This window comes from Equus caballus, chromosome 11 (assembly GCF_041296265.1).
Source record: "Equus caballus isolate H_3958 breed thoroughbred chromosome 11, TB-T2T, whole genome shotgun sequence".
Lineage (NCBI taxonomy): Eukaryota > Metazoa > Chordata > Mammalia > Perissodactyla > Equidae > Equus > Equus caballus.
In genome coordinates, this window is record NC_091694.1 from 831,406 (window position 1) to 854,320 (window position 22,915).

The window sequence follows — 22,915 nt, forward strand, 5'->3', positions numbered from 1 at the left end:
CTCTGACACAGAGCATGTGTCAAGGCAGGTCCTAAGTTTGGGGTCAAAAACGTAGCTTCCTCAGCATCACTCCAAGAAACGGTACAAAGAACATATTCACATGTGCAGATGAATAGGGGCCGTGGGGACACTTTTGGGGGTCTCTGGTCTCCAAGGTTGGGGCCTTCTCAGCACATCTTGGAATCAAGACTCAGGAAGCAAAGATCTGGGGTCATGGTTACAGTGCAAACTTCAGGCCATTCTCTTCTGAAAACATTCGGGGTCCCAAGTGGGGCCAATGGTCTCAGACTCAACACCTAGGGGCTGCCGGTGGGGGTCTCCACCTGCCTGCACATCAGAACCTGGCAGGGCCCTGAAGGGGGTCCAGGTGCGGCCCAGGCTGGGACCCACCTGTGGGGCGGGAGCTGAAGCCACAACGCAGAGTGTACAGCTGCCAGGGGGGGTAGGGGGTGAGGAGAGGTCCAGAACCTTCCCCGAGAGTGAGCTCTCTGAGGGTAGGGCACGGTGGCCTCAGTGTCCCCAGGAGGCCCAGCTTGAATGCTGCACATAGGAGGCACAAGATAAACTCTGATGCCGTGGGTATGATCCACCTCCCAACCCCTCCACCCCCCACCTCCCACCAGGCACACAGAGCTGGGAAGGGAGAGACAGATGAGCTGCTAATGGGAGAATTCTGGCTCACAGTTTCAGTTTGGGGGCTGTGCTGCTGCCCTGGAGCAATGGCCCCTCTTCCCTGAGTAAGCAGTGGCTGGTCATTCCCTGCCTCGCCCGGGGGCCTGGCTCAAGCTGGACGGCACCCACCCACTGCGTCAGGACGGCCGGACCAGCCACCAGCAAAGGCCTCAAAGGAAGATGTGTGCCCACCAACAAGGCTCTTCCACCTGCTGTCGGGGGACATCCTGGGGGCTTCTGCTGGGTCCCTGAAGATATGGGTCCTCCCACCCCTTGACATCCCACCCCAATGCTGAGGCAGGACAGAAGAACAGAGCTTGGAGTTTATTGTTCCAAGTGCTGAAGCTGTGAGGAATGGAGCCACACAGGAGCTGGGAGGGACTGGGGCTGGGGACACAGGGGCTGAGCACTGGCCAGAAGAGGGGGGGTCCCGTGCAGGCAGCTTGTGTACCCGCCACGAGTCAGGGTGGGCACTGCCTGGGCGCTCACGTCCACTGCTATGGGTGGTGAAGACCTTACTCACCATGGTCTTCAGAACCTGGTTCTGGGCCTGAGGCTCCTGTTGACCCTCAGGGACGGGCTGGGAGTGGGGCTTCTGGGCATTATGAGGAAGGTGGCTGATGGAGCTGAAATAAGCCACGGAGAAGGGAGAACAGGGAACTTTCCAGAAGAGGACTAAGGAAGTGGGGCAGTCAGCCGGGGGCAGTGGGGGGCTGGGAGGGGCTCCAGGCAGTGACCTGGGCTCTGGGACCTCTCCCAGCAGGCCTCCAGCCACCCCCTACCCCACTGACCCCAGTGCCATGTGGGGCCCAGGGTCACTCAGGCACAGACGCCCCTGGGAGCTGCCTGGGACAGCATGACGGTCTCGGTGGCCTGCTGGCTGGTAGAGGACAAGGAGCGGCCTGAGCCGCGCTGGAAGCGGACTCGGCACTGCGGGAAGCTGCCGGCGCCCGCGGGCCCACAGGCGCCCCTGGCCTGGAGCGAGCGCAGGCGGAAGTCACGGTAGTTCTTGGTGAGCAGCGTGTAGAGGAAGGGGTTGACGCAGCTGTTGCCATAGGTGAGGCAGGTGGTCAGGTAGTTGACGATGCGGGCGGTGCGGGGCGTGAGCAGCTGGGCTGCGCGGTACTGGGACAGGAGCTGCCACAGCCAGAAGGGCAGGAAGCAGGCCCAGAAGAGCAGCACGATGCCCAGGATGAGGTAGAGCACCCTGGGGTTGGGCAGCCGCCGCGTCTGCGTGAAGGAGGCCCGCTGAGACAGCCAGTAGGCCCGGGCCAGGCGGATGTAGAGCAGCCCGATGACCACGCCGGGCCCCACAATGCTGGTCCCGAAGAGCAGCGTCAGGTAGGCGCGGTGGGCATGCTGGCCCCAGGCCGGCAGGCAGAGGCTCTTGTGGCCCCTGCGGACAAGCCGGATGGCCAGCATCATGGGCAGTGCCAGCAGCAGCGCCAGCAACCACGTGCCCAGCGCTAGGACCTTGCGGTAGCCCTTGGAGCGCTGCACCGTGTCCAGCGGCCTCAGCACGGCGGCGTAGCGCTCGCTGCTCATGACGGTCAGGGTGAAGATGCTGGCGTGCATGGTCAGGAAGTCCAGGCTGAAGAGGATGCGGCAGCCCACGTCGCCAAAGTGCCACTCCTTGGTCACGTAAGTAGCCACGATGAAGGGGATGCTGAGCAGGTAAAGCAGGTCGGCCAGCGCCAGGTTGACCACGTAGATGTACATGGGGGCCGAGGCGTGCAGGAAGCGGAACATAACCACCAGCGTGTACACGTTGCCTGCCACGCCCACCAAGCCCATGGCCGAGAGCACCACCCCGATGGCACCTGTGGCCACCAGGTCCTCTAGGGAGCTGGGCGCTGTCGGGCTGGCCCACGAACTGTTGAGGGATGCATTGGGGCCACCAGGCAGCTCAGGCACAGTGCTGCCTGCTGTAGCCAGCTCGGGGAATCTGCTCGCCGGCTCCGGGCTCAGTGCCATCTCTGCTGCCTCACACGGGGCTCCGGGCTAGGGTGTGATGCTCCTTTGGACACAGACGGGGCATCTGTGGGCAAGAAGCTCGTCCTGCAGGAGAAGATGCCCATTAAAGATGCCCAGGAGGCCATGTGAGGTCACACTTCCCATCAGGTTGGGGGGCCTGCAGAGGGACGGGGCTCATTGACTCCCTCCTCCCCCTGGGGACTCCCTACTCAGAACTCTGTCACTCTGCCTCGTTTTCCCCAGCTACCCAGGGGACCAGAGAGCCACCAACCAGCTGCCCCATGGTGTGCCCCAGCTGCACCTCCACCTGGGACCTCTGTGGTTGACTGGACTTTTCTGAAAACCAGTGCACAGCCCCTGGGGGGTGGGGTCAGCAGCAGATGGAGATGGGAGTCCTCCCTGAGTCTCACCTTCTAGGTGAATGAGCAAGGGAGCTGTGGGTACCGAGTCCTTTCTCCCAATTTATTTCTCGTGTACATTTTAAAAAATATGTTTTCTTCAGATTGCAAAAGTATTATAGGCTGACTTTAAAAGTTTAAATAGGAAAATATGTGTGGTGAAGACGGGAAAGCCCTTGCAATCTTCCTTTATCCATATGAGGAAAACGAGCTTTCATTCCCACCTCTTACTGTCCACAAAAATAATGCAAGATGGACTGGGGACCTGCATGTAATGAAATCAATCAACCAGGCTTCTGAAAAACACACGAGACTCTCTGCACAACCTTGGATAAGCAAAGATTTCTCAAAAAGGAACAAAAAACACTAACAATAAAAGAAAACACCGATCAAGTGGACTTTATTAAAATTACGAACTTCAGTGAGAGAGTAAAAATGTAAACCCTGGACTGGGGAAAGATTGTCAGAGACAGATAAAAGACAAAGGACAAGTAACATGTCAAAGAACTACAAATCAGTAAGACTAACAACTCATTCAAAAAAAAAAAAAAAAGGGGGCTGGCCCCGTGGCCGAGTGGTTAAGTTCGCGCGCTCCGCTGCAGGCGGCCCAGTGTTTCGTTGGTTCGAATCCTGGGCGCGGACATGACACTGCTCATCAAATCACGCTGAGGCAGCGTCCCACATGCCACAACTAGAAGAACCCACAACGAAGAATATACAACTATGTACCGGGGGGCTTTGGGGAGAAAAAGGAAAAAATAAAATCTTTAAAAAAAAAAAAAAAAAAGACAAGATTTAGACAGGAACTTCTCAAAAGAGGATATCCAAATGGCCAAGCAACACATGAAAAGATGCTCGACATCGTCAGTCATCAGGGACTCGCAGATCAAAACGAATGCACTCCCACCAGGAGGGTGGGACGCAAAGGGCAGACAGACACCCAGCGTTGGGAGCACGTGGAGAACTGGGGCTCCACTTTACTGCTGGTGGGGCTGCAAAATGGTGCAGCCGCTTTGGAAAGCAGTCTGGCACTATCGGTAAAGCTGGACTTGTGCACGCCCTCCCACCCACCAGTGCCACGCTCAGGTTTGTACCCAAGAGGAAGGAGGGCAAATGTCCACAAAAAGACAAGAGCAGCTTCATTCCTCATACCCAGGAGCTGAGTCTACTCAAACATCCACACATGGCAGCGCAGATAACAAACTGTGACGTCTCCGCGGAAATGCTCCTCAGCGGTGAGGAATGGAAATATCCTACAGTCAACAAGGTGCAGGAAACTCATACACTATGTTGAGCGAAAGAAATCGGACAGAAAGACAACACACCGTGTGATTCCATTTATAGAAGTTCAGGGACCGGCAAACCCGACAACACAGAGGAGGTCAGAGGACGGAGGGTGTCACCCCAGAGGGGGCCCTGCAGCCCCCTGCTGGTCCTGATCTGGGTGGGTGGTGACACAGGCATAGACACATGTAAACACTCATGGAGCTGCACACCTAAGATCTATGCTTACTGTATGACGACTATCTTCACAAGAAAAAAGAGGCCTAAAACGTGGGAATACTTCCACAGAGAGGGGAGGCCCCGGTGCCGCCTATCTCCTCCCAGCCACCGATAATACCGGCTCCAGGCTTCTCCCTCCGCTCCTCCAGGGTTGACAACGATGAGGATAAACTCGAGACCGTCCCTCCAGCCGATGCCCGGGCAGACTCGGGGGTGCAGAGACGCCTTCCAGGCCCCTGTGCCCACGAGATCCGGCCCAGCCTCTGGTCTGGCGAGGGGAGCTGGGGGTCCTACCGGCCAGAGGCCCCTGTCCAGGCTGCTGCCGCGGGTCCCGGTCCCAGAGCCCTCCCGCCCAGCGCTGCCCAGGACCCGAGCTGGGGGGCGCGGGATTCCCCAGCCCGAGGCGGCTGCGCGCCTCGGGCCGCAGCGGGACAAGCGGCTGCCGGGGGCCGCGCCTCGGAGCACCGGAGAGAGGCGAAGCCCCGCCGAGCCCGCGCGCACCTGCGGCTTCCCGGTCCTCCCTCGGCCCCTCGGTGCCGCCACCTGCGCGGATCGCGTCCCCCGGCCTCCCCTGGCACTGGCATTCCTCTGGCCGCCCTGGGGCTCGAGGAGGGCTAAGGGCGCGGGCGATTCCGCTGGGATAGTGCGGGTCGGCAGGGAGGGCGCCTCCTGCCCAGCGCCCCCGACCCCGCGCTCCGGCCGTGGCACTCGCGGCGCCCTGCTTGCTCACCTCAATAGCCGGGGCAGCGGGATGTCGCAGCCGGGGGTCGCGCTCAGGGACGGCCGCCTCTCCGCTGCACGTCTCCAAACGCTCTGCGCGGAACTTTCCCGAGGGCTCCGCCCCGGCCGGGCGTGCAGAGGGCTGGGGGCTCCCAGGGGCGCGCGGCGGAGGGAGCCCGCCCGAAGGTCCCACCAGGAGAGCCGCGCTCTGAGCCCAGGTCACTGGTCGCCGCCGCCACCTGCCCGGCCGCCAGCTGGGAATGCGCCGCGGCCGCGCGCCAGCGCCTGGATATTAATAACCCGGGGCCGAGGCTCGAGGGGGCGGCGCTAGGGGCGCTGGAGGGACGAGGGGGGCAGCGCTGGGGCGGGCGGGCGTCGAGGGTAGGGCAGCGGGGAAGGGGTCGCGCGGGGAGGGGTCGCTGGGGGCGCCAGGGCTTGGAGAGGAGAAGGTGCCGAACCCGAGGTGGGGCACCTCTTGTGGGACATGGACCGGTCACGTCGCCGCTCCGGACCCGGGGGCCGTGTCCGTGGGGTGAAGCCGTCTCCCTCCCGGCTGCCCTGGCCAACCCGCAGCCTCTCCGCGGGGTCTCTGCTTCCCGCCTTTGCTTCTCTGCACCCGCACACCCCAGCTGTCAGTGAACCCCTGGACGTGCCTGCCCGCTTAGCGCGCTTAGTGCGGGGGACACTGGGGGGCGGGGGACGGGGACGAGGCAGGCCGCGACCCTGTGTCATTAATGACATTCACAATGTTGTGCAGTCATCAGCATTTCCAAAACCTTTTTCTCGCCCCAAACAGAAATTCCGTCCCCATTAAACAACTCCCCATTCCTCCCTCCCCCCAGCCCCTGACAACCACGGTTCTCCTTTCTGTCTCTGTGAATTTGGGATATTCTAGGAACCTCAGGTAAGTGGAATCATACAGGATTTGTCCTTTAGTGTCTGGCTTCTTTCACTTGGTATAAGGTCTTCAAGGTTCATCCACACTGTAGCACGTGGAATTTCCTTTTTAAGGCTGAATGGTATTCCAAGTGTACAGACCATGTTTTGCTTATCCATTACCCATGATGGACCCTTGGGTTGACTAGAGCTGCTCTTTTGTTTAATGATTTCCTGTTCCTTTTATGGATGATATTCCTTCCTTTATCTCTTTGGAAAATCCTAACCATCCATATTGTCGGGTCTTTTTCAGATGACTCCATCATTTTCAGGGAGCCTGGGACCCTCTGAGCACTGCTCCCCACTCCTCGTTAACAGAAAAGGACCCTGAATCACGCTGATACCAAAACCTGACAAGGACACCACGAAAAAAGAGAACTACAGGCCAATATCACTGATGAACATAGATGCAAAAATTCTAAACAAAATTTTGGCAACCAGAATTCAGCAATTCATCAAAAGAATCATACATCAGGACCAGGTGGGATTCATACCAGGGACACAGGGATGGTTCAACATCCGCAAATCAATCAACGTCATACACCACATCAACAAACTGAGGAATAAAAACCACATGATCATCTCAATAGATGCAGAGAAGGCATTTGACAAGATCCAACAGCCATTTATGATAAAAACTCTGAGCAAAATGGGCATAGAAGGAAACTACCTCAACATAATAAAGGCCATATCCGACAAACCCATAGCCAACATCATACTCAATGGGCAAAAACTGAACCCCATCCCCCTGAAAACAGGAATGAGACAAGGATGCCCTCTATCACCACTCTTATTTAACATAGTACTGGAGGTCCTGGCCAGAGCAATCAGGCAAGAAAAAGGAATAACAGGAATCCAAATAGGGAGGGAAGAAGTGAAACTCTCGCTGTTTGCAGACGACATGATCTTATATATAGAAAACCCCAAAGAATCCATTGGAAAACTTTTAGAAGTAATCAACAACTACAGCAAAGTTGCAGGGTATAAAATCAATTTGCATAAATCAGTAGCATTTCTATACTCCAGTAATGAACCAACAGAAAAAGAACTCAAGAATACAATACCATTCACAATCGCAACAAAAAGAATAAAATACCTCGGGGTAAATTTAACTAAGGAAGTGAAGGACCTATATAATGAAAATGACAAGGCCTTTCTGAGAGAATTGGATGACGACATAAGGAGATGGAAAGACATTCCATGTACATGGATTGGAAGAATAAACATAGTTAAAATGTCCATTCTACCTAAAGCAATCTACAGATTCAACGCCATCCCAATCAGAATCCCAATGACATTCTTTACAGAATTAGAACAAAGAATCCTAAAATTCATATGGGGCAACAAAAGACCCCGAATTTCTAAAGCAATCCTGAGAAAAAAGAACAAAACGGGAGGCATCACAATCCCTGACTTCAAAACATACTACAAAGCTACAGTAATCAAAACAGCATGGTGCTGGTACAAAAACAGGTGCACAGATCAATGGAACAGAATTGAAAGCCCAGAAATAAAACCACACATCTATGGACAGCTTATCTTTGACAAAGGAGCTGAGGGCCTACAATGGAGAAAAGAAAGTCTTTTCAACAAATGGTGCTGGGAAAACTGGAAAGCCACATGTAAAAGAATGAAAATTGACCATTCTTTTTCACCATTCACCAAAATAAACTCAAAATGGATCAAAGACCTAAAGGTGAGACCTGAAACCATAAGCCTTCTGGAAGAAAACGTAGGCAGTACACTCTTTGACGTCAGTATTAAAAGGATCTTTTCGGACACCATGCCTTCTCAGAGAAGGGAAACAATAGAAATAATAAACAAATGTGACTTCATCAGACTAAAGAGCTTCTTCAAGGCAAATGAAAACAGGATTGAAACAAAAAAACAACCCACTAACTGGGAAAAAATATTTGCAAGTCATATATCTGACAAAGGCTTAATATCCATAATATATAAAGAACTCTCGCAACTCAACAACAAAACATCTAACAACCCAATCAAAAATTGGGCTGGAGACATGAACAGACATTTCTCCAAAGAAGATATACTGATGGCCAATAGGCACATGAAAAGATGCTCATCATCGCTGATCATCAGGGAAATGCAAATCAAAACTACACTAAGATATCACCTTACACCCGTTAGAATGACAAAAATATCTAAAACTAATAGCAACAAATGTTGGAGAGGTTGCGGAGAAAAAGGAACCCTCATACACTGCTGGTGGGAATGCAAACTGGTGCAGCCACTATGGAAAACAGTATGGAGATTCCTCAAAAAATTAAAAATAGAACTACCATACGATCCAGCCATCCCACTACTGGGTATTTATCTAAAGAGCCTGAAGTCAGCAATCCCAAAAGTCCTGTGCACCCCAATGTTCATTGCAGCACTGTTTACAATAGCCAAGACGTGGAAGCAACCTAAGTGTCCAGCAACAGACGAATGGATAAAGAAGATGTGGTACATATATACAATGGAATACTACTCAGCTGCAAAACAGAACAAAATCATTCCATTTGCAATAACATAGATGGACCTTGAGAGAATTATGTTAAGTGAAATAAGCCAGCGAGAGAAGGATAATCTGTGTATGACTCCACTCATATGAGGAATTTAAAACTATGGACCAAGAACAGTTTAGTGGATACCAGGGGAAAGGTGGGGTGGGGGGTGGGCACAAAGGGTGAAGTGGTGCACCTACAACACAAATGACAAACATTAATGTACAATTGAAATTTCACAAGATTGTAACCTATCAACAACTCAATAAAAAAAATTAAAAAAAAAGAAAAGGACCCCGAGTCCAGTCACTCTTGACTCAGGAGAGTCTCTCTGTCACCCCACCACAGCTCATGAGCAAGGGGACTCATGGACAGGTCTTGCTCTCATCCTCTCCCTCTGTGGGCAGGTGACCGGCCTTGTCGTGTTTGGGCCCATCTGCTGCCTTTGGTCCAAACACTCTGTGACCTAGGACATGCCTGGGTCACAGAGAGAAGCCTCCAGGAACACAGCCGAGGGTCTGCTGCTGAGGTCACTGAGCAGCCCAGCCTGACACCAGCCCTCAGGCCACAGACCAGGACTTACAGGTGACGGAGGACAGCATCATCCAAGAGTGTAGGTCAGCTCACTGCCCTTCTAGGAGCAGCCTTGGTGCCTCCTCTCCTGGTCGTGGCATCCTGCAGAGCCGCAGGACACGAGGCCCATGACCTTCTCTCCATTTGCATCACGAGGAAAGGACAGATGCCATCCAGCATGCATGCTGTACAGACATTGCAGTCAGTGGTGAAGGGGCTGGACTGTCCTCAGTGTGGGCAACAAGGAGTGGGTAGAGTGAGGCCCAAAGCTGTTGATAGCCGGCGACATCCCCTTGAGGGGCACTGTCAGGTAGACACCTGAGAACGCTCCTCTACTGCACAGGTGACCTCGGCCTGGACCTGAGAGGACCTGAGTGTCCACAGAGAGGTGCTCTCTGCTCAGCCCAGAGCCGGGCGGGGGGGGGGAGGGGGGGGCGGTGGGCAGGGCTCCTGCAAGAAACTGAGGAATGTCTGGGGCTGCTACTGCCCTCTGGGGAAGTTGGGGCCCCCACCCCTAAAACCTAGTGTGCTCTGTGCAAAATTAACTGCCCGCCTGTGACTCACTTTATGGACCATTAAATCATAAATCATAATCATCCGGCTCCTACTTTCCACACATGTGACTTTAAAGCTTTGCTCTGCACATAATGGGTTTAAAAATTCTGAAATGATCATTTTTCTGCAAGAACTTGTTTCCAATTGTATTACAAGGTTCCATGGAAGATAAGCTTCCTAGACAGAGTCTGGCCTCATGGGTCTCTTCATAGGTGTCCATCCAACCCAACTACAGACTCCTTAAAGAGGCACATCCTGTCACTGCTCCCCCTCCCCCCAAAAAAGCCACGGGGGAAGGTAAAGAGGAGTGGACAGGACCAGGGGTGGGGAGTGCAGGCCAAGATGCACCCTGACACAGTCCAGGCCAGTCCCACCCATGGTGCCCAGCAGAGGCTACCTGGAGCCTGCCCAGGGCCGTGGGCTCACTGCACTGCCCACAGTCAGGGCACCTGCTCGGAAGGAGGTCCCCAGCGGGGACACACCTGCTGCCCCGCAGTCGGCAGGTCCAGGCGCCGCAGTCAGCGGCTCGCCATCCTTTTCCAGGAGACCCTTCCCTTTGGTGCTGCTGCTCTGATTCCTGCTGTCAATTTCAGAAACTACAGTCTTGCCAGTCCTGGTTCCACACACCCTCAGATCTGAGACCCAGCTGGAGGGACGATGCTATCAATCAAACCAACCAAAACATTCGCAGGTCTCCAGCTGGGGGCGGCCCCTGTTAATGAGCAGAGAGCCCCAATATCTGAGCAACCCGAGGGACTGAGGTGCTAAGGCCGGCACGGGGCATTGTGGAGTTCCGAGTGTTCCCCCACCAACCCCGGGCTTGGGACGGCTGACACGTGGGGAGAGTGAGGAGCGAGGACAAGTTTCAAGTACATATAACACTGTCTTCAATCAGAGTCCACCCTTGGGGGCGACCTGGGGAAGCCACGTGGGCCCCTGCCTCCTAGAGAGGTGCTAGGGGTCCTAACACTGCAGCCTGCCTGGTCGCAGGGGTCCACTTAGCCTGGGTGACCTGTGGAAAAGGGCCCCAATTCAGGATGCATGAAGCCTCACGTTCTGAGTGAAGAGGCTGGATGCAGAGCCCCCGAGAGCCCTTTCAGGGATTACAAAGGTGGGAGTCAATGCTGGAGTGAAAGTAGAAACCCCAAGAGCTCCAGATTTCTCCTGCAAACAGTACTAGCGAGGCCACGTGTCCCCACTGTGTCTGAGGGTCTAACCCCATGTAACAGTACAGAGGCTCCTTTCCCCTCAGCGTGGCCACCCCAGTCCTCCCTGCCTCCTCGGGAAATAAGGAGGTCAAGGGCCCTGCCTCCTTCCTGAGGCCTATCAGCCCCATCCATGAAAACAGCAGTGGGGTACCCCTGCCCTGAAACTAATGCAGGGGCTTCTGTAGCAGCCAAAATCCAAAGGGGTGGGGTCCCTTCTCCTGCAGGTCTCCTGGGGACTTTCTTCACGATCATCACCATCAACTTCATCGCCGTCTCCATCAGCACCGTCACCACCACCATCATTTTTACATTCACACAGAGCATTACACACACCTGGGTACCCCGATCTAGACCAAGTGACAGTCTTCTTCCATATTTGCTTCACACTGTTGTTTCCCGAAACAACACATCCCTAGCCTTCCACATTCCCGTTCTCCTCCTTCCCTGGAGGCACCATTGCCCTGACTTTGGAGTGACTCAAACTTTTTTTTGACCACGTCTTTTCCATGTGCGATTAATGATGTGCTTTAAAATTTTCCTAAGTGAGACCGCATTGTTACCAAAAGTTCAGTCTCTGAACTCAGTGCCAATCTAAATAAGGAGAACAGCGTTTTGGGTGAGAAGGAAAGAAAGCTTTATTTTCTTTGCCAGGCAAAGGGAGCAGCAGCCAGCTAGCGCCTTAGGAACTGCTGGCTCCCCATCAAGAAGTAGGTAAGGGGTTTTAAAGCTTGCGAGGAATGAGGCTGCTTGTAGAGAGGGAGCCTGTGGCCTTGCTGGCTGGAGCTTTCCCACCAGCCTGTGTTTGGCCTTGTGAGGCTGCTTGCAGGAAGGAGGATGGTGACGTAAGGGAATCCACAGGCGGGTGTCCTTGGTTGTCTGCCTGCATGGTGGATGCTGGATTCTGGTGCCAGGAAGTCAAGGAGTAAGAAGGGAAAGGGGAGGCGTGCTTTTGGTTTTTACCCCCATATGTGCTGGATTTAATGTAGGGGAACTGATATCAGGGTCAGTATCAATACAGTGCCTATCCTTTGCACTTTTCTCTTTTCTCTCAACCTGAGAGATGAGAACTCATTCACCTCTCTGAAAGGCTCTGTGGAACTCCATGCACATACCCCAGGGAGCCCCTCCACTCCATTTCTAGGGTCAGATGCTGACCAGACAGAGTCAGGCAGGGCTCTGGGCTGGACACAGAGAGGCCAAAGAGGTCTGGACTCCAGCTGCCTTGGTGTGAATCTGGGTATCTTCCTTGTCAGCTGTGTGGCCTTAGGGGAGCTACCACACCTCTCTGTGTGTCAGTTTTCTCATTGGTAAAATGTAAAAAAGGTCAGGATAGGGCAGTCTTAGTCCTCAGTTGTCTTCTCCACCTAAGACAGAAAGTTCTAGAGAATCCTGAGAAATGTAAAGAGATTTCTGTCTGCAGAGTGGGGCAGGGTCCCTTTTCTCTGAAGCAAGCTGCCTCTACCCATGTTGCCCCCAACAAAGGAACCGTCTCTGTGGCAGACAGTTTACAGAGACACTTGGTCCTTTCTGCAGGGTTTCCACCAAGTGCCCAAGGTCCAGACACCACAGGCCACCCTGGAAACGGAGGCTCCTCCAACACGCAGATGCCCCCCACACCCTGGGGAGAAGGGCTCAGACTGGTGTAGGCCCCTCTGGGACGGGGGGAGCCGCAGGCCTAGTTGTAGTCCATAACATGGACACATTTCCTGGTAGTGTCAGTTGACATGTTCCCTGGCCTCTCCCAGGGCTGAGAATGATGTCAGCACATCACAGTAGATGTTTCTGGAACAGGCTTGTACCGCAGAAGGCAGAATGCCACACACCCTGTATTCACCTCTCCTCCCTTTGGGCCCCTGCCTTCTCTGTTTTGCACTCTGTCCACCTCTTGCATAGACCACTCCCCCCAGACCCACGCCAGGTCTGCACATATGGGGCCAGGGCAGCGTCACCTGACAAGATACAGGATTTTCAGTTAAATTCAGGTTTCTGATCAACAATTTTTTTTTTTTAGACTGGCAGCTGAGCTAACAACTGTTGCCAGTCTTTTTTTTATTTTTTTTGCTTTTTTCTCCCCAAATCCCCCCAGTACACAGTTGTATATTTTAGTTGTGGGTCCTTCTAGTTGTGACATGTGGGACACTGCCTCAGCATGGCCTGACGAGCGCTGCCATATCCGTGCCTAGAATCTGAACCAGTGAAACTAAACGCTGGGCCGCCACAGGGGAGCGCGCGAACTTAACCACTCAGCCACCAGCCCCAACAATTTTTAACACTACTTGGAACACCTGCCAGGGGCATCCCTCCACTCGAACCTGCCCAGGCTGTGAATATAAATGAGCGTAACTGTTTGTGATGCAGCTTTGAAGAGAAAAGAAAACCACCGTGTAGCTGTATGCAGCGCAAAGGCCAGCATTTGCATTAACAGCCAGAATTGACAGTAGCTGTTTTAAGCAAACAAGTGGACTAATTCACATTGAAGTGGTGTCTGGAGGTGGGGGTTCTTCACGATCCTCTGGCAAGTGAGCGAACGGTTATCCCTACCTTCGGACAACGTGCTACAACTTTCACATTTGACTTTTAAAAGTTAAGCCGAGAGGGGGCTGGCCCCGTGGCCGAGTGGTTAAGTTCGTGCGCTCCGCTGCAGGTGGCCCAGTGTTTCGTTAGTTCGAATCCTGGGCACGGACATGGCACTGCTCATCAGACCACGCTGAGGCAGCGTCCCACATGCCACAACTAGAAGGACCCACAACGAAATATACAACTATGTACCAGGGGGCTTTGGGGAGAAAAAGGAGAAAAATAAAATCTAAAAAAAAAAATTAAGCCGAGAGGCCAGCCCGGTGGCGTAGTGGTTGGGTTTGTGCGCTCTGCTTAAGTAGCCCGGGGTTCGTGGGTTTGGATCCCGGGTGCACACCTACACACCGCTCATCAAGCCACGCTGTGGCAGCATCCCATACACAACATAGAGGAAGACTGGCACAGATGTTAGCGACAATCTTCCTTAAGTAAAAAGAAGAAGATTGGCAAGATATTAGCTCAGGGTCAATCTTCCTCACACACACACAAAAATTAAAAAATTGGTTTGTCCCACAACTAGAAGGACGTGCAACTAAAATATACAACTGTGTACGGGGGGGTTTGGGGAGATACAGCAGAAAAAAAAATTGGTTTGAAATTCACGTAACATAAAATTAACCATGTAAGTGAACAATTCAGTGGGATGTAGTGCATTCACAACATTGTGCAGCCATCACCTCTGTCTAGTTGCAGACATTTTCATTACCTCAGAGGAGACCCTGCACCCATTATGCAATACTTCCACGCCCCCTTTTCCTCAGGGCCTGGCAGCCACTCATCTACTACTTTCTCTGTGGATTTCCCTATTCCAGACATTTCATGTAAATGGAATCATACAATATGGGGTCTTTTGTGTCTGGCTTCTTTCATTTAGCATCCACTTGCATAAACCTTTTTGAGGTTCATCCATGTCGTAGCATCTATCAGAACTTCATTCCTGTTTACAAATAACGTCTCATTGTAGGGACGTGCCGCATTTCATTTATCTGTCCACCTGTTGGACATTTGGCTGGTTTCCACTTTCTGGTGATTGTGAAAAGCGCTGCTGTGAGCATGTACATACATGTTTTTACTTCATTTGGGTAGATACCTAGGAGTGGAATTGCTGGGTCAGATGGTAATCACATGTTAATCTTTTGAGGATACATTTGATCTTACTTCATTTTCACCATAACCTTGTGAGTTGGTGTTTTTCCCCAATTTCAGATGAGAAGAGCTGAGGAACCAGCTATAGCCTCATGACTCAGGGCTTGGGCTGCTTGCTCCTGACCTGTGCATCCTGGAGCCCTGCAAAGCAGCTGGGCCATCAAAAAAAAAAAAAGTCTGCCCAAAGCAAGGGTTTGCTGGAATAATGAATAAATGCACCGTTTAACCCGGAGGGACGAAGAGAGGAGGGGATGAAGGCAAGACCCCTCCAGGTGCGTTAGGGAGAAGAGCCAGATGCACGTCCAAATACACACTCCAAGTCACCAAATGCTCACAGAATTATGGAGACGTGTTGAAATGTTTCGAACGGCCACCACATTAATGCCTTTTCTCCGTTTAATTAGCATCGGAAAACTTCATGACTTAACGCCTGGAGACTCACTTCTTTTTCTTTTTTTTTTTTTTAAGATTTTATTTTTTTCCTTTTTCTCCCCAAAGCCCCCTGGTACACAGTTGAATATTTTCAGTTGTGGGTCCTTCCAGTTGTGGCATGTGGGACGCTGCCTCAGCGTGGTCTGATGAGCAGTGCCATGTCTGCACCCAGGACTCCAACCGATCAAACACTGGGCCTCCTGCAGCGGAATGTGAGAACTTAACCACTCGGCCACGGGGCCGGCCCCTGAAGACTCACTTCTGAAAGATACGTGAGAGGAAGACTGCCCTCAAAATTTGATGAAAGGACCTTACTGCTGCTGTTGATACCTAACACAGCAGTAAAACTCCCCAGAGGAACTGTTAGACCTGGACCCTCCAGTGAAATGGACACAGCACATCCATGAATCACTGGAAGGCTGTGCCAGCCAGAATCCACCAACAGACTTTGGAAACCTTGAAATGGGTCATTCACAAGAAGCAGCTGCCAATTAAGAGCTTCTTCCCTGCCCACCACACCCTGATGACCAGAGGTCCAGAGCCCTTCTTCAGTGAGTGTGCCTCTCCCTCTGTCTCACGAATATTATTAGCATCCTTTACACATGGTTCTGTCCATAAATTTTTCAATGTCAGGGGCACAAGCTTATATTGACCAAGATCTGTTTGACGACACACTCTCATCATTATTCAAAACATGGCCCGTCTTTATTTAAAGCATGTGAACGTATTTTACAAATTGAAATGAATACCTGTGAAACAAACTCCCAGCCAAAAAACTGACCAGAACCGTCACTGTCCTGTGCTACTCCCACCTTCTTTCCCCTGCTCACAAGGGATTGAAATCTGTCAGGTGGCTAAACCTGCACACTGAGATGACAAGGCCAATCAACTAGGACGAGCTGAGGGATGACTAGCACAGGGGCTTAGTGCAAAATTCTTATAGCTTCATTTAACTAAGTAACATACAAAGAAACACGGACTGAACAAACTGCATAGAACCCCACCGCACACCGCAGTCCCCGCTGACAGGGTCCTGGGGAGCCGCAGAGACCATCCAGGCAAAGGCAAGCACATTTCCCGGTGGCTGCCAGACTCTGGGGTGATCCAGGGACTCAGTGTCACACTTGAGACGTCCCTCCCCACGGACAGGGCAGGCCGCTGCACAGGTCCGTGTCCTGCTGCCACTTCACACGCTGCACAGCAACCGCTCATGAGGCACCTCCTGGAGAGCGTCACATTCCTAACTCCGTGACATTTGACACAGAAGCACTTCTCTCCCAGTTACAGGCATTTGGGTGCCTTCCCTGAGGCCGCCGCAGGTCCCACTTCTCAGTCCCCAGGACACTCCCCATTCTTCCTCCACACCCACAAGTCCCCATCCTTTGCCAAAATGCTCCCCTGGCCATCATGAAGGGGCAGCTGCCAGTCCTTCCCAGTCTCAGGCGTCTGGGGGCCGCCAGAACAATGTGAACACTTGGGCCTCAGTCCCTCAGCCCTGGGGCCCTGGGCTGAGACGCTGGAAATAGGGCAGCTCCCCCAGGCCCGAGGCTCTCCCCAGGCCCTCTGGACCCACTGCTCCGGGTCTCAGCGGTGCTGGGATCCCTTTCTTGGGTGGAGGACAGAGACCCAGACGCTGGCTCCCCCTCCTGGACCTCCCTTTTGGTCCAGGGTGAGTAAGAGAGGATCGTGAACCCCATCTTAAGCAGGGCTGCGTCTGCAGGGACCAGCTCTTCACTCTGCCCTGGGGAACAGGATTCCAGAACGCTCAGCTTCCACCTGTGCAAGTCCTGCCCGGGGGCTGCATCTTGGAGCCTCACCGCCCACACCTCGCCCGGCTCCAGCAGCAGCTCCCAGCACCCCTCCGAGGCCTGCATGGCCCACGCCGGCGTCATCTTCCGGAAGTAGACAGCATCGTGGCAGCCCACCATGGACACCACTTGCAGGTCCCCTAACCAGGCCTTGGCCTCAGTGGGGTCCACGGCCCGGGTGGTGCCCAGCTCCAACACCATGGGCTCCCCGGGGTGCAGGTCCAGGCTGAGAAATCTCTGCCACAGAAGAGGGGGCGATGGCCAGTGCAAGCAGGTAGGGAGCCCCCCGAATCTCCAGGGAAGGCCCTGGGTCCAGTCAGCATCCTCAGGACCCAGGCACAGGGGGGTCACATCCTGAGGCTCCAGCTCGGTGGGCACAAAGTGGTAGTCCAGCCCCACCTCTTCTGACTCCTCAGGGGCCGACGCCAGGCTGCCCGACCCCCACGCCGCAGACGGCCCCTGCGCAGGCTGCCCCTGGCCCTGCCCCCAGTCGGACCCCGGGGACGCCCCCTGCAGAGGTTCCGCCTCGGCGAGGTCCATCAGGTCAAAGTCCCAGTCTTCATCCTCCCAGATGTCCGACTCCAGCAAGTCCCTCAGGTCCAGAAAGGCGGTCTTGAAGCAAGCGAAGCACAGCCTCAGGTGGCTGCCGTGCTGCAGCTGGTACAGCCAGGACGCGTGCAGGCAGGACATGCCCTCCCCCGCGTGCCGCGCGCTGACCGGGGGACACATGTCGCTGCCCGCCCCCGCTCGACCGACCGCGTGGACGCAAGAGCGGACTGGCAGGCACCGTGGGGACTGCAGGGGGTCCGGCCTCGGGGGCGGGGGAGGAGGGTCAGGAGGGAGAGGCGGAGGAAGGTGTTTCTTGCAGGGGAGTCCGTCGGGAGCGGGAGGAACCGGTCCTGATTCCACGGGGACCTGCTGGGGCTGGGAAGACTGAACTTCCAGAAGTTTCTTCAGCTTGTGCAATTGCCCTGTCCTCCGGGGAGCTGCGAAGGAGAAGCTCAGGTTCAGGCCCTGGCGGCAGGTGGGAGCAGACCCCGCAGGCCGGCAACCCGCGAGGGGGCTTCAGACCCGCCCCGGGAGGCTCCGCCTCTGCGCAGCTCCGGGGGGGGGGGCCCTCCCCGCCCACCCGGGGCCCCCTGCACCCGGTGGCCCCCCGAGACCGCCCACGGGAGCTGCGCCTGGACGAGGCCCTGCTGGGCCACGTGCGTGCTGCGGCCTCCACCCGCTCGCGTCCCCCAACCCTCTCCCGCCCCGGGCAGAGGGCCTCACCAGGCGGGCGCCGGGGAAAGAAACACCCACCCCCTGCCCCGGAATATAAAGGGCCAACTTCCCATGGTGCTCTGGGCGCATCTGCATATCTCCCATGAGCCTCAGCCACCAGGACGTGGAACTGCTGAGTCATCCCCCCAGGAGCGCCCGGCCCCCCAGGGCAGGCCTGTGTCCCCCCCCCCCCCCCCCCGACTGTCCCCCGGGTGGTCGCGCCTGAACTTGGTTCCTCTGAGCGCCGAGGAAGCCATTTGCGCCCCTCTTTCCCTCTGCAGCTTCTGAGACGCGCGGGCGAGCGTCTCCCTGTGGCCGCCGTCCCTTCCAGGGGCCCCTGGGGACCTGCCTGGTCGCGGCCCGGCCGTCTGGCCGAACGTGGGTTCCGTCTTGCCGTCTCTTGATCGAAGGTTCTTTACGGGTTTTGGAAACCCACCATCGTCAGTTAGTTACGTCCTGAGCACGTTATGGTCTGTCCATATGGTCGAATGTGTCCATCTGTTTTTTGAGGAAAAAGGGTTTTGGTCTTTGTAAAGAACATCTTCAGTTCCCCTAGACGGCGCTGTTAGTTTCTTGTAGTTTCATCATATTCTTTCACATTTGTTTGCTTTGTAATTTTTCGTTTAAAGGTAAGTTGCTTCTGTAAAAAACTATAACACGAGTATAGATAGATGGCTTTTTAAATCATTTGCCAAATTAATCAAGTCATTCAGCCTTTGCTTCCAAATTCCCCGATTAGTGCATCCAACTGCACCTGCCCGGTCCCCCCCAGGACGTCTGACAAGTGTCCCCAAGGGTACAAGTCTCTGTCTGGACTCCCGGTCAGCAGCTGGGCCCGTGCTGGGCAGTGCCTGCAGGGGAAGGCATAGCCTGCCTCTGGAATTAGATGACGGCAACGTTCCTTGGATCAGTAGTTCCCAAATTTTTGATCAACAAATGGCAAGCGATAGGATGTATTGGAGTATAGGAGGAAGCCATTTGGTGTAAAACTAATTTGGTCTAACCTTGCTTTTTCCAAAGGGGCCTGACGTGGCTGTTGAGCATGCGTTGTATATCTGCTTTAAGCATTTGCTACGTCTCAAACACAAGAACAAACGCCCTGAAGATAGAGGTGCAACTTCCTCCACACTGGCATTTCCTTAAGGATAAACATCTCTCCATAGGCTGGGAATTGATTGCTGTGCTCACCTGTGACCACCCAGCTCAAGACAGCAGACCTGCTCCCTGCTGTGTCCGTCAGTCCCTGTGCCGAGAGGGCAATCTCGTGACTATTGTAAAAGGGACGTTTCAGTCACGTGATACATTCTCTTTGACGGTGTGTAGCCACTCTGTACACCCCACTTCTTTGGAGTGCTCCAGTCCTTTGTGGAAGGACTCTCCCGGGCTATCTGGTCCTCAAATCTGGCTCATAATAAACTCACCCCACTTTTGATTTATAGATCGGTTATGAATTATTTGGACTGACATTTTGCTGCAGTTAAAATTCTCTTGGGAGTTTGAAAGTCCCAGTGTCCATGTCACAGCAAGTGGCAGACACCCTGAGGCGACCCCCAGTCAGTCTCACTCTCCCCACGATTGAAGGTGGAAACTGTGACTTGCTTCAGACCAATAGACATGGCAAGGGTGATGGATGTCACTCCCTTGACTATATTAGCATATATATGCATTCATTATTGTATCTATTATATGTAGTATACATTACATTTTATATCCATACATACCCTCATGTATTTATCTATATTTGTACACATATGTGTCATGTATATGTACTTACACACACACACGTATATATATACATATGCATACTCCAAGCAGACTCCTGCTCCCTCCCACTGGTCTTGAAGAAGGAATCAACCCTGCTGTGAACTGTCAGTGGAGGTTGGAGCTCTGGGGAACCTGGCCCTTGCCTACCGAACAGTGACTGGGACGGACCCAGTTCAGAGGGACGGTGGCTGCCTTGGGTAGTTTGGAAGAGCATGTGGAGTTGGGGGTCAGGGGAGGTTCCATGACCTGCAGGGATTTCGTGTGTCCTCTCTCTGGCTGCTCCCAGGGCTGGGACACTAATGAATAATAGTGATGCTCCTGGTGAATTCTCACTTGTCTGCCAAAACCAGCAAGCCGCCACCTCCCTCGCTTCACTTCTGGTCTCTCTACACACTTTTATCATCGCCTGTATTGCTGTGTGTAATTCACTTGTTTTTCTGTTTCCTCTCTGGGCCAAGTACCCAGAGGGTATGGCTGAGTTGGACTCGGGTCTCTGACACAGAGAAGAGACTCAGGACACAAAGTGAAATCATCAGTGGGACATTTTCCTGTTCCCCTTCTCAATGCCCAGGGTCATCAGGCCTCGGTTCCACCCTGACATCTTGGTGGCAGAGCCTGTGCCTCCACTCTCACATGCCCCCAGCTCCCGCCTGCAGCAGGTGAACAGAGCTGAGCCCGGGAGGGTCATGTCCCCACAGCAAGGATGCACAGAGCTGGCACGGGAACCGTGGCCCATCAGAGCCTCCACTGCCCAGGCCCCCTTTGCCCACCTCATGCTGAGGTTCACGTTTCAAGGGGCCTGCCCTCAGCCCCAAACCTCAGTGGCTTCTGCAGTTACTGTCATGACACATATTTATTCTAGGAGATTAGGAGAACATAGAAATCCGTAAAGAAAATTCAGTAACTCCCAATACCATCACCTTGGCTCATGGCCTCCAGGGTCCTGGTGGGGCTGGGCCACCCAGCTCTGCTCGCCTAGCTATGAGGTGAGCGTGTGTCAAGCAGGGAAGAGTGAAGGCACTTAAACTCCGGGAGAGGGCAGCCCTGATCCTCCTCCCCTTCTGGCACTTCAGATCCACAGGGATCCGTATGATCTTGTGACCCAGAGGACAAAGACTTGCTTCCTGCGGAGCTGTCACCATCCACTCATTCATGTTTCATTGCTCCATCCTCTCACCTGTTCAACAGGTGCTAAGTGGGCGCCCCTGGTTCTGAGCACTGAAGCCTTACCAAGGAGCACTAGTGGCGTGCCAGCTGCCCTCTCAGGAGGCACAATCGTCAGAGGAAGGAGGTGGAACAAAGGGCCAGCACCGTGCTGGGACAACAGGGACCAATATTTTGAGAGCAGCTGTCCCGCATCGGTCAGCCGGAGAGGCTTCTGAGAGGAGTCCCAAAGTGGCCGTCCACCGTGGGACGAGTGTGTGTTTGTTCTCTAGGAGTTATGGAGACCTGGGCTCGGCCTCCCAACATCCACACCCTTCAGAACACTCGGGTTGGGCCTCGTGAGGAAGAATCTAGAACTTCCCATAGCTTGGGGCAGCCTCAGACCTGTTTGTGTAGGTCCTCAGGTCCCTTCATCAAAAATGGAGGCCCAGGGACGAAGAGAGTATTGAGTATGGTGCACGAGACAGACAGAAGAGAATGCATTATTCATGACAGGAGGATCACAACGGGAACCTACGAGAGGTCAGAGAAAGACGTCGACGTTTACAGGAATGAGTTTAAAATTGCAAAACAGCATGTCCATTTTGGAAACTGGGAAATAGCATCCGTGCCCAAAGGTAGGTTTTCATCAGGACACGGCCAAAACCGTGGAATGTTGCACACCCACAGAAAAAAAGTTTTTGAAGAACTAATGTAAAATCATCAGATCTCTTAAGTGAAAAGAAACAAAAGCAGGTTATAAGATCAAGTACACAGTGTTGCTTTGATTTTATGAAAGAAAAAAGTCTGTGGCCATGTGTGCAAGTGCTGAGTGTGATGTACACAAGTGGGTTCCTGCCTGTGTGAACATGTGTCAGGTGTCACGTGTCTGTGCCCCACGTACATGTGTTGGGTGCCACGTGTCTGTTGGCATATAAAGAATGATGGGAGAAATACACCCAAATCAGCTGAGAGTACCTCTGGGTGGTGGTATTGGGAGTTATTGAATTTTCTTTACAGATTTCCGTATTCTCCTAATTTCCTAGAATAAATATGTGCTGTGACCAGACCTTCAGAAGCCGCTGTAAGCCCCTGGAAGTGCTTCGTGAGGAGTGGTGGGCTCTGTGCCAACCCCTCCAGGTTGGACTCTTGGGCCCAACCTTTCCCCCACCCATCTCCGTGGGCCGTTCTCAGCACCCGCCCGTCGGGCTCCATGAACTGTGACTCCTCCTGGGCAGGCGTCGGTCCGCCCTCCACACTTCCAGATCCCCACCAGGGGCGGGACAGAACACTGGGGTGAGGGCTGTCCCCATGGGGCCACAGCAGGGCTGGGACCTCCTTCCTGGGGTCTTCCACTGCCCAAAGCCCTTTGGGGGCTGACTTGAGAGCCCCTGGAATCTCCCTCAGATTCTTTTATGTCAATGCTTGTGGATGTCTGAAGTGTCCATCCAGCCCCTGCGTGGCTGCGCGTGCCCATCAGCAATACCGTTGCCACGGTTACTTCCAGGCAGCCGAGGCCCTGTGCCCAGCTACAGCAGGCATGAGAAGAGCCAGATTCAGGGTGAACTTCCCCCCAACAAGTGAGCATCCTGTCTTCCCGGCGTCCCCGGTGACCGTCTCCTTGTGCAGTGACCACCAGCCCCGCCCTAGTCGCACTCTGCCCAGGACGCATGGCCTCCCGGGTGCTGCCCTCAGCCACGACTGCCTCCTCTTCAGGGAGCACACTGGAAATGGGG

General features: G+C 53.9%; 2 protein-coding genes across 2 annotated transcripts; both read right to left on the bottom strand.

The window, feature by feature from the left end:
* Window positions 1–977: 977 nt before the first annotated feature.
* UTS2R (urotensin 2 receptor) lies at window positions 978–5,516 on the bottom strand. The gene is made up of 2 exons (XM_001490444.5): window positions 5,278–5,516; window positions 978–2,730 (listed from the first exon to the last, which is right to left on the bottom strand). Exon 2 carries the CDS (start codon window positions 2,644–2,646, stop codon window positions 1,492–1,494), a length of 1,155 nt encoding a protein of 384 aa, XP_001490494.2. The 5' UTR covers window positions 2,647–2,730; window positions 5,278–5,516; the 3' UTR covers window positions 978–1,491.
* A 10,368-nt stretch (window positions 5,517–15,884) lies between these two features.
* On the bottom strand, window positions 15,885–18,296 carry TEX19 (testis expressed 19). Its single transcript, XM_023651711.2, has 2 exons — window positions 18,282–18,296; window positions 15,885–17,995 (listed from the first exon to the last, which is right to left on the bottom strand). Exon 2 carries the CDS (start codon window positions 17,736–17,738, stop codon window positions 16,683–16,685), a length of 1,056 nt encoding a protein of 351 aa, XP_023507479.1. The 5' UTR covers window positions 17,739–17,995; window positions 18,282–18,296; the 3' UTR covers window positions 15,885–16,682.
* Window positions 18,297–22,915: the final 4,619 nt, after the last annotated feature.

Excerpts from the sequence above, each read along its gene's own strand:
- TEX19 (XM_023651711.2), bottom strand. The coding sequence starts at position 17,738 with ATGTGTCCCCCGGTCAGCGCGCGGCACGCGGGGGAGGGCATGTCCTGC.
- UTS2R (XM_001490444.5), bottom strand. The coding sequence starts at position 2,646 with ATGGCACTGAGCCCGGAGCCGGCGAGCAGATTCCCCGAGCTGGCTACA.